Source organism: Sceloporus occidentalis, unplaced genomic scaffold (assembly GCF_023333645.1).
Source record: "Sceloporus occidentalis isolate IW3139 unplaced genomic scaffold, rSceOcc1.0.p SCAF_26, whole genome shotgun sequence".
NCBI lineage: Eukaryota > Metazoa > Chordata > Lepidosauria > Squamata > Phrynosomatidae > Sceloporus > Sceloporus occidentalis.
Genome location: NW_028317006.1, coordinates 6,649,185 through 6,660,765, shown reverse-complemented (window position 1 = coordinate 6,660,765; position 11,581 = coordinate 6,649,185). Strand labels below are relative to the sequence as shown.

The 11,581-nt window shown below is 40.1% G+C and overlaps 1 protein-coding gene across 1 annotated transcript in view; it reads left to right on the top strand.

The window, feature by feature from the left end:
* The first annotated feature begins 308 nt into the window (after nt 1-308).
* LOC149300060 (cartilage intermediate layer protein 1-like) overlaps nt 309-11,581 on the top strand; it is a 65,993-nt gene continuing 54,720 nt past the window's right edge. Inside the window, exon 1 of the mRNA XM_089485532.1 lies at nt 309-426. Within this exon, the coding sequence (XP_089341658.1) occupies nt 309-426 (118 nt within the window). The remainder of the gene's footprint in view (nt 427-11,581) is intronic.

Sequence of the window (11,581 nt, the reverse complement as noted above, 5' to 3'; positions counted from 1 at the left end):
AACGATGCTTTAATCTAAGTCCCGGTCAGGCGCCCCTGCAACCATGGCGCCCTGTGCGGCCGCACAGGTCGCACACCCCTAAGGCCGGCCCTGGTAATCAACATACCTGGGAACTCTCCGATTTTGACCTGGAGATTGCCGAGTGAAGCACTGCTGCTCCGGTTCAAGACCCGAATCCTCCGGGTCGTGGGAACGGGGTCTTGACACGCCCCGCTCCCCGCCCATTTTTCCTTTAAATGGGGGTGTTCCCTCTGCCGTCAGCAGGAACACCCCTGATGTCAGGGGGAACACCCCCGGCGACAGCGGGAATGCCCACTGACATCAGTGGAACCGACAGCAGTGGGACCGCCCACCGATGCCACGGGACCGCCCTGTACCGTCAGTGTGCAGTCCTGGCCGTGGTAGCTGGAGCCCAGATGTTCCTGGGTATGGTAATCAAGTTGCACATAATCTCATATAGACACAAGACTGACCCACTAGCAGTTGAACCGTTACATTTTCTTGTACATTCTTTTCAATTTACACAATACAGAAACTGAAGTGGATGAGGAGTTGTTTTGAATGTTATTATTGCAATATGTATGTTTCTCACTTAGTCTAAAGCAGCCAAATACTAGATATGGGAATATTAAAATTAGAAGCATAAAATGTGAAAAAATCTAAGCCAAAGTTTGCCCATCTAGTCTTATTTTTTCCTGTAAGATCTCAGACCATAATTGGCCTTGTTTTATGTTCAGGATATCCTTATTCCTATACTATAAATACTTGAACGCCTCAAATTTAGTAGTTGCTGGTACATTCAGATTAAACAGGTAAGGTGGTTGTGAATGAAAGCATTGGTAACACTAAGTTGTATTTGTAGATTTGTAAAAGAAATGAAGGAGGGCCTCCCGATGATGTAAGTGCTGCAGTGTTTTTATGCTCATATAGCGTGCGGTTTAGTATGTCCGCTGAAGCGACAGATCTGATGAGTAAAGGGCACTGATGCAGTCCACCAGGTATTTGACCAGTGTGCTAGATGTCCTCTCCCTCATTGTGCTAGACCTTTCTTCCCCTTACATGTAGTTCAGGTATAGATCAAATAAACAAAATATGAAGTCAAACAATTACTGTTATAGATTAACTGAAAAACTACAATAAGGTATTGATCAAATAAATAATGTATGGAAACCCTAAACTGCAGCCATAGATCAAAGGTTGCACACCCCAGAGGCCATCCTGGTACCCAGATTGCACTCATAGGATTTGCCTTTAGGGTGACCATATCAGCCATGTTTTCCAGGACATGCATAATGTTTTCATATTGCTAACCAGCCCATATAAAAGCGCTGCTCTGCAGTATGGAGGATGTATAACTGACTAGTTGGTTTCCTTGCATGAATCTATACACCCAACATACTGCAGGGCAGCATGTCACCTGTGCTGGTTAGCAACATGAAAAATAGGACTTGTCCAACAACCATAGTGCACATATAGGGGATTGCTCAAGTACCCAGATTGCAAGCATAAGGAATTACCCCAGTAAGCATCAAAAAGGACTTACCCAGCACCTACATTACACCCAGAGTGGTCTCATCACAGCCTCAGGTCTCCTTTAAGTTAGGTCTCCTCTCAGTCTGGTTCACATACAGTCTTTATTTATTGAATATTCTTTAGGCCCAAAACAGGAACAGTAATGGATAGACTTTCACAATACACACATGTACACTACTCTTACAAATGCCTGCCCATAAACACACATCTGCCCTTACACACATACTTTACACACATACTCTGTAAAGTATGTGTGTAAGGGCACAGACACAGCCTACACTTGCACCCACACACTTACCTGCCCAATATTCCTCAACTATACAAACTACTGATCCTGTAATAATCAGAGGTGAAGAAGAATATGAAGTGCAGACTATCTTAGATTCTAGGAAAAGACAAGAAAAACTGCATTATTCTATTTGATGAAAAGGATATAGTCCTGAGGAGAGTTCTTGGGTTCTTGCTTCCGATGTCCATGCACCAGCGAAAAAAAACAGCTCCTGATTGCCAGGATGGCTCTCGTAAAAAGGACAGGTACTGTTACCTCCGGTGTTCCGGTGCTCACTCGGGCAGGAGTTCAGCGCCCTGCTCGTCCGGATAGCAGGAGCCGCCGGTCTTCTAAGTTCGTACACGTGTGCCCCTGCACGAATCGATAGATCAAAGCGGGATGCGCGTCATGACGACTTGAGAGCCGGACCGCTGTCTCATGCATATTCATTCCAGGTCTTAAAGGGACCTTTATCTATTTTTCCCTCCCCTAATTAGATGGGTAGGAGGTTTTAGAAGCTTGGAGGGATATTTAAACCCTCAGTCTGTAGTCTATATTGCCTGTGATAGTGCCTCTGCACTTCACTAGCATTTTGATTATCTCTGTACCTTTTGGCTTTGAATGTTGCTTGTTCTTGACTGCCACTGTTTGCAGTTTGCCTTACGACTACTCTTTTGCCTGACTCCTGATTTTGGCTTGGCTCCTGACTGCTATTGGCCCCGGTTCTGCTGCCTGCTACCAAGTGATCCTGTTGCCCGCTGTGTACCCGCATTCTTTATTTGGCCTCTTCAGTTGCTGAAGGGGCGCCTTATCCAGTTTCTGCAGTGAGGATCCGCTTCTAGCCTGCCTGAAAACTACAATTAGTAATTGACTGTAAAAGTGTTTGTGTGTATCACGGATGTACAATTGATTTGTGGAAAGGCAAGGTGTTTAAGCCTTGGTGACAAAGATGGCACAGGGTGGGCTGTTTGGGGAAAAATATGTTGTATGCTGGTAGGGCTGCAACTAACGATTATTTTCGATTAGTTGGCCGATTAATTTTTCAATTATCCGGATAAAAAAATTTAAAATTTTAATTTATTTAAAATAATTTAATAAAGTAACGTAGGATGTTAGATTACATGCATTTCTTGTTTTTATTTCCCAACCTGCCCCCCGGTTATGCACATTTGAGCCCAGGCTTGCCACACTGCCTCCCGGATTTGCCACATACCCCCAGATATGCCACATACCCCAAGACATGCCATACTGCCTCCCAGACATGCCACTCCACCCTTGCCACATATGCCTTATATACCCTATATGCCTTATACCCCCATATATGTCACTCCGTCCTCCCAAGGTATGCCGTACCTCCTGATATGCCATAGTGCACTCATAGATTTGAAGACTTGTTCACAGACACAATACTTTTATAAATAAATACATTAATAATCTTCACTGCCCCCAGGATTTAGATTCAGTTTGCCCCCCTTTACCTCTAACTGCAACTTAAGTTAACCTTATTAAATTAAATTAACCCTCAGTCCTCAGCATTAAAGTAACCCTGAAGAGAAGACCCCCATTAACCACAACTGCCCCTAAATTAACCCTAAACACCCCACTAACTATAACTGCCCCTAAATTAAGAGTATATTCAGAACAAGGTCTTGTTACCAGTGGGATACCTCAGGGATCTGTACTTGGACCCATTATCTTTAATATTTTTATTAGTGATATCGCAGATGGTCTTGATGGAAAGGTATGTCTATTTGTTGACGACACAAAAATTTGCAACAGGGTTGATGTTCCTGGAGGAAGAAGCCAGATGGCAAATTATTTAGGTAAACTGGAAAAATGGTCAGAGCTGTGGCAACTGGCATTTAATGTAGATAAATGCAAAATAATGCACCTGGGGCATAAAAACCCAAGGACAGAGTATAGAATATTTGATACTGTCCTAACCTCAACATGCGAGGAAAGGGATTTAGGGGTAATTATTTCTGAGGATTTAAAGGTAGGCAGACAATGCAGTAGAGCAGCAGGTAATGCTAGCAGAATGCTTGGTTGTATAGCGAGAGGTATTAGCAGTAGAAAGAGGGAAGAGCTCATGCCGTTGTACAGATCACTGGTGAGCCCTCACTTGGAGTATTGTGTACAGTACTGGAGACCGTATCTCCAGAAGGATATAGATATGTTGGAGAAAGTTCAGAGGGCTACTAAAATTGTTTATGGATTACAGAATAAACCTTACCAGGACAGGTTAAAGGATCTTAACCTATGTAGCCTGGAAGAAAGACGTGACAGGGGGGGGATATGATAGAAATATTTAAATACTTAAAGGGAATCAACAAGATAAAGGAAGAGAGTTTATTTAAAAGGAGAAATACTACCACAACAAGAGTGGCATATAGGGGTATATTCTGGAGGCAGAGTGGCACATAGGGGGTCAAAAGGCATATCATGGGGCACAGTGGCATTTAGAGGGTTAAAAGGCATATCATGGGGCACAGTGGCATATAAGGGGTATAAGGCATTTCTGGGGCAGAGTGGCAAGCCAGGGGGCAGATGTGCATAACTGGGGGGGCAGGTTGGAAAAAAAAGAAAAGAAAAACAAAATATTTTTCTCAATCATAGCTTTTATTAACAAACAATTGTTCACATAGTTTACATGAATTAACATTTACTGGTAAAACTTTTTTCCTATAGAGTCGTCTTATATTCAGGCTTTTTCTTTTTTTCATAAATTAATATTCAGATTTTGGGGGGTCGTCTTATAATCGAGCAAATACGGTATATATAGTGTATATCTAGCGTTTTATAATTGCCCCCCCCTTCTTTGGTCTTTGTCCCCCAATGTGCCCCCCTAAATATCAAAGCTGGAGACTCCACTGCAGCTTTGAGGAAGAAGTGTTCACTTGCTGCCTTATATATCCCACTCACTGACAGATGCCATGATAACAAGATTATCAGTGTTATTCACTTCACGTGTCAATGGTCATAATGTTATGGCTGATCAGTGTACATAAACCATATAGGACACTATATTGGTGAATTTTTTTTAAACCCCCATTCTATCTGTATATGAAGTGGTATCCCTCCAGACTTCTGATGGTTTATTGTAGGACTCTTTTTAACCACTCAAAAAAGTACAGTTTATTGCACAATGCATACTAACTTTTAACTTACTACAAATTAGGAAAAATTCTGAAGTTATTTGAGATTTAAAAGTAATTTGTTTTTCTATTTAATTTGTTCTGGCCTCTAAAGAGGTTTAATAAAAAGCAAAGTGATGCTCACTTTCTGCAGTGTGGCTTCTCTGTTGTAGCTGACAATAGAGTTACTGGAAGTGTTTTTTCTTCGATTAAATTTTGGCTTCCTATGGTCAACTTGGTCAACCACAAATCCCATAGATGCTCTGGCAATGCCTGAAGTGTTACTAGAGTAAAACTTTCCTCTTTACTTGTCCCCATGTGTACCAAACCCATTACACCATCTTCAATCCACAATAGATCAGTCCACCACGCAACAGTTATAGTTGTTATAGCTAGGTCTGCGCGATGGACGCAGACAATCCCCGCTGCTAACCGCACCTCCTTCCGGCTGCAGCGGAAGTTGCCTACGTGAATCGTGTAGACATCTACCTGCTGCCCCGACTACACGCTAGGGAGTCAGAAGCACTGGTAAGTTTGGGGGGGGGTGTTAAATGGGGGACATAAGGCATTTCTGTAGGCAGAGTGCTCTATGAAATGCCTTTTAACCCCCTTTAATGCCACTCTGCCTCCAGAAATACCTTTTAACCCTCTATACGCCACTCTGCCTCCTGAAATGCCTAATACCTCCCTATATGCCACCCTGCCCCATAATATGCCTTTTAACCCCCTAAATGCCAGAGTGGCATATAGCGGTATAAGGCATTTCTGGAGGCAGAGTGGCACATAGGGGGTCAAAAGGCATATCATGGGGCACAGTGGCATTTTGAGGGTTAAAAGGCATATCATGGGGCACAGTGGCATATAGGGGGTATAATGCATTTCTGGGACAGAGTGGCAAGCCTGGGGGCAGATGTGCATAACTAGGGGGCAGGTTGGAAAATAAAAGGAAATAAAAACAAAAAAATATATTTTTCTCAATCATAGCTTTTATTAAAAAAAACATAGTTCACATAGTTTACATGAATTAACATTTACTAGTAAAACTTTTTCCTATAGGGTCGTCTTATATTCAGGCTTTTTCTTTTTTTTTTCCCCTAAATTAATATTCAGATTTTCGGGGGTTGTCTTATAATCAGGGTCGTCTTATAATTGAGCAAATACGGTAAAAGTGTAGTCTACCCTAGGAATTTCCTAGGAATGCTGACCTGTATTCCAACACTGTAACGTAACTAGAAGTAGGTTGTGACATAAAATACCCATTGTAAACACGTCATGCTAATTTATAAAAATACAGTAATATACAAATACATACATTAAATTACCAGTATGTTTATGTTTTGATACCTCTGACTTCATACTTTATCATCTGGGTTTTTTGAAAGACCAGAAGGGACAATAGCATTGACCGATATGATACTTGCAGATTATTACTATGTTTTCAGCACAAACATGAGTGCAATGCATGAGGATTATTAGCTATGTTACAATTTACTGTACCGCAGAAAGAGTGAGTGGGCTGTAAACACTGACAGATAATGACACAGTCTGCAAAAAATGGTTACTAGCCAAAGGGCAGGTAAAAATAGAAATCTTGTTGCCATGCATTTTAACCCCTTGACACTGGGTTAGGACCTACAGTCAGCTTCCCAGCGGACAGTTCTGAGATGTATTGCAATGTGAAGCATTACACAATGTATAACTGTATCGGAGATTATTGATTATGTAGATAACATTACCTTTTCATTTGTCCTGAACATTCATAGAACAAGATATAAACCCCAAAGTTCCTTTCTCTATTTTGTTTTAAGTGACATAGCGAAGGTCAGTCAGGATTAGATTGTAAGATCCTAAGAGTAGTGCTTCTTTTCCTTGTGTACCAGTTTGTTATTGTGTTTGATCTTAAATTATTTTACTGACTCTATTGCAACAGGGCTACGGAATTTGCAGGTGCTATAAAAAATATATAATGTACTTTTCAGTGGGCAGTTCATCTTTAGAGATACTGACACAAGAAGCAATAGTGATACGCTTGAATGTGAAGTTAGAAATAATTTTTTTTACTTAAAGGGTGGTGGATATGTGTGACAGCCTTCCAGTAGAAATGGTAGATGTTAATAAGGGAATTTATGTAGGCATTGGATAGGCATAATGTTATCCTAAACATAAAACAGACCAGGTTTTGTGGTTTTGGAACAGCTAGGAAACCAGGCTTACTCCTGCTTTAGTTGCAACCTACATCTGTCTGTTATTTTGTTTTTTCTGTCTAATAATCTGAATCTTGCACAAAAACATCAATTAATAAGCTTCATATGTCACAGTCAGACGCAAGCAGAAAATTGCCATTTGTGAAATAATGTTTCTGTCTTCACAAACCATTTTGGATGAGACAGATTTTCCTATGGAATTAAAAGGGAATGTGCATCTTATTTCCGTAAAGCCTCAGATGCCACAGGGGTGAATGACGTGAATGGTAGAGGATGTTTTTGCAGTGCTGCTCTGAAAGAGTCCCTGGCCTTTACTGCATTCTGGAACCATGTCAGGGACTTAGCAGGAATTAGACCTCTGTTCTAACAGAGTAGGAATTGAACAAACCGGTGAAATGTCTTCCAGCCAAGACAAGAGGGATTCTTTATCACATCAGAAAGCAAAACAAATCAATTACAAGAAAAATGTCTTTCAATGAAGAAGATAAACAACATAAACTGCTGAAGAATTTGCTATAAAAAAAACCATTCCTATAAGAACAAATACCCTTAAGGAAAATAAATGCAATCACTCTTACATTCTCCATGCAGTCCTTTTTAAAATAAGGCATAGCCTACAGTAGATCTGAAAACATCAAGCCTTCAATTTATGGGAACACTTACTTCTATATTGAATTTGATATTTATTAAGCTTTTAGTGTATTAATTGATCATCGGTTCTGTGACTGCAAAGATGTGACACTATCTTCTGCTCTCAAGAAAACAATAAAGTAAACTTTACAGTGAAATTAGTTGGTACACTCTTTATTGTAAGAGAGTTAATAAAAAAAAAGCCAAATAGGATACATTTTTATGCTTACTTCATGTGTTTTGTTTTTTCTTTTCTGATGGGCCGAGCTGATCCCTCTGGACTGGCAAGAAGGGGGGAATGGGGCAACTGTTCCCTGCGCTGGCATGATTCAAAGATTTTTCACTACTTTTTTATTTGCCATTCCATACATATATTGGAGTGTGTAAAGTAAGAAAGGATTCAGGCAACATTTACACCATTGCTTGATCCTTTTTGGACAGGACTGGATAGTGTATATTAGTAAAATTTTCTGACAAATGTATTATAATCTGTAATATTACTGGGCAATCTGCAATACTTCTGTGCAATTCAGAAAAAAAGCTGCCCGCCTTTCTATCTGGGAGCTACAGACCAACAGAAAATAATGGAGCCTATACACAAAATTATCTTGGCATTGATGACATTGTTATTATTGCTGTTTGCTCTTATTTATAAACCAACAGTTGTTAAAGAAGTTTTGCATGAGCTGTGTCAAAATAGAAAAGTGATCTCACTATATTTTAAGCACACCTGCACCAATGTTAAGATCACTTTATTGCAGTAGAAATCTCCACCACTGCCCGTAGGGCTATCGGTACCATGGGAAAATCATTGTTAGGATAAAATGTTACACTTTGAAAAAAATGCAATATGCCTCTTTATTATATAAACAGCATTATAAATCATACAGGAGAAGAGGCTCAAAGGGGGCTAGAAATAGTACTAATTCTTATATATAACCCCCCAATCTATACTGTATATGTTTGAGGAATCCCAGTCTTAATATGTGCAATGGTTATACATGTAATAATACAAAAATTTCATGTTTTTCTAGGTAGAAATGACATTATTTTGGCAGCCTTAATGATAACGTAACATTATTAATTTATTTTTGTACACATCGTCTGTTTAATCAGTGTATCTCTTGTGCATCCGATATTTATCTATAACTCTTCAGAACGGATTTTGGTCATATGCTATTGTCTATTTTTTGGACACTAAGCAACAAACATCCTAAATAGCTGATTTCTCATATTCTCTGCTTCTTCCTTTATAAGATTATAAAGATAATTATATAAGATAATATTGTAATGATTTCGCTACTAATATCATATAATATATATAATATAATATTTGATAATTACAATAATATATGATAATATAATAAGATAATGATAAATTAGGCCATTAAAAGTAAAAGTTGATTTGCAATTATGAAATATACCTCTAAAGTGGATATACAATCACTGGCAACTTTATTAGGTGCACATGTTCAATTGCTTAACACAAATAGCAAATCAGCCAATCACATGGCAGCAACTCAATGCATTTAGGCATGTAGATGTGGTGAAGGCAACTTGCGGAAGTTTAAACCAAGCATCAGAATGGGGAAGAAAGGGGATTTAAGTGACTTTAAACATGGCATGGTTGATGTGCCAGACGGGCTGGTCTGAGTATTTCAGAAACTGCCGATCTACTGGGATTTTCACGGGCACCCATCTCTAAGGTTTACAGAGGATGGTCCGAAAAAGCGAAAATATCTAGCGAGCGGTAGTTGTGTGGACAAAAATGGCTTGTTGATGTCAGAGGTCAGAGGAGAATGAGCAGACTCGTTCGAGATGACAGGAAGACAACAGTAACTCAAATAACCACTCGTTACAACCAAGGTATGCAGAATACCATCTCTGAACGCAAAACATTCATCGGCCTACATTCACCCTCACTCTCTCCAAATGTTTCCCTGCTTTCTCTGCAAACCACTTCTTCATCTCCCATCTTTTATCTTCTCCCTTCCCTTTTCACTTCAATCTGCTATCTTCAATCTTCTATCTTCATCTGCATCTCTGCGGACATAACCCAGTGGGACCTCTAATCAGGGTAGAGGACATCACCAAAAGTGCTGTCATTTTGCCCTAACTTGAACTCAGTGCAATATGGCAGCGCTTTCGGTGACACCCTCTCCTAGATGTCAGCAGAACCGGACGTGGTACATGTGAGTTTATCGAGGCAGAGGTTCTGCTTCAGTTGTCTAAGGTAAACACATATAAGTCAATGGGGCTTGATGGGATACACCACAAGTTATTAAAGGAGCAAAACCATTAAAGGATTTATTTAAAGAATCATTGGTAACAGGAGTCGTCCCAGAGGATTGGAAATTAGCCAATGTTGTGCCCATTCACAAAGAAGGCAATAGGGAGAAGTCTGGCAACTACAGGCCAGTAAGTCTTGCATCTGTAGTGGGGAAATGGAAACTATGTTAAAGGATAGGTTTGTTAACCCCTTCAGTCCCCTGTACGTCCAAAAAAAAGTACCCTATGGACGTACCGGTACGTCCTGCCCTTCTTGCAGGATCAGCCTGGACTACCCCCTGACAGCAGAAGCCAGCATCGCCAGAAGCCAGCATTTTAGTGTGAGTGCCCCTCCCAAAGTCAGGCTCTAGATCTGCCCCTGGTTACAGGGGAGGAAGGTCAAGAGGTTGGGGAGCTACCTTAGCTTTACCCCCCCCCAGTTATAAAATACCAGCCCTCCCATGCCAATTACTCAGAAACAGTGCAGGAATAAAGAATTTTACGGTTTTTGTGTGTGCATATTAAATTGCCCTTGGGTGCTTCTGTACTTAGGACACAAGTGATAACTTAAAATAACCTAAATAAATAAATACCACTAAATATATGATGTATGTGTATATATACACATTAATGATAATTATTTTTTATAAACGTTATTTAATCTTTTTCTTTTTTCTTCAGATGGATAGGATTACCAGCTAAAAAATCTACAGGGCAAAATGTTGCTAATGTACTGTCAGGAATACATATGTGCTCTTTAAGTACAATAATTAAAAAAAAAATACAATTATTCATCTTACAGAAGAAATGCTCAGCTTAAACTGCCGCATCTATGGACAATGGAAATACAAGGAATCTTAAGTAATGTTCTGAAACTAGAGAAGCAAGTGTTCTCCTATTAGTTAAAGCAGTTGACGTCAGACTTGTACATCTGACTATAATAGCATCAGTACAAACGCTATTAGAACTGCAGTTTCATTGCCACCTAGTGGCTCTACTGGTTCCATGAGACAGGAGTCCTATTTTCCCACATATACAGGGTCATGGGTCTTAGGTTGGTTCAATACCATCTGAGGCTAGGTTTCCACTTTAGCTAAAAACGCCCATAAGGCTAGGTTTCCACTTGGTTTTTTTTAGCTAAAAACGCCCATAAAAACGCCAATAGCGCCACCTGGCGTTTTTTTAGTGAAAAAACGTTGCAGCCAGATGTTAGCTGTTCTTCAATAGGAAATCGCAGAATGCCATATCCACTTGGCGTTTTTTTGTTTGGCGTTTTTTCAGTCCTCTTTGGCGTTTTTCTGCTTTTTTGGGCTCTGTGGCAGTTTTTCAAAATCGCAGCATGTTGACACTCTGGCGTTTTTTGCAAGGAAATCTTGGCGTTTTTCTCCAATAGAAGTCTATGGGAGAGAAAAAACGCCATGAAAAAGCCATGTGGGTTTATTGCCTTGGCGTTTTTTATGGCGTTTTTTCCACAGTTACAATGCAGAGGATGGACCCAGTATCTGTGTGTCCTACGAGAAATAGGCTGGAAACAAACAGTTTCA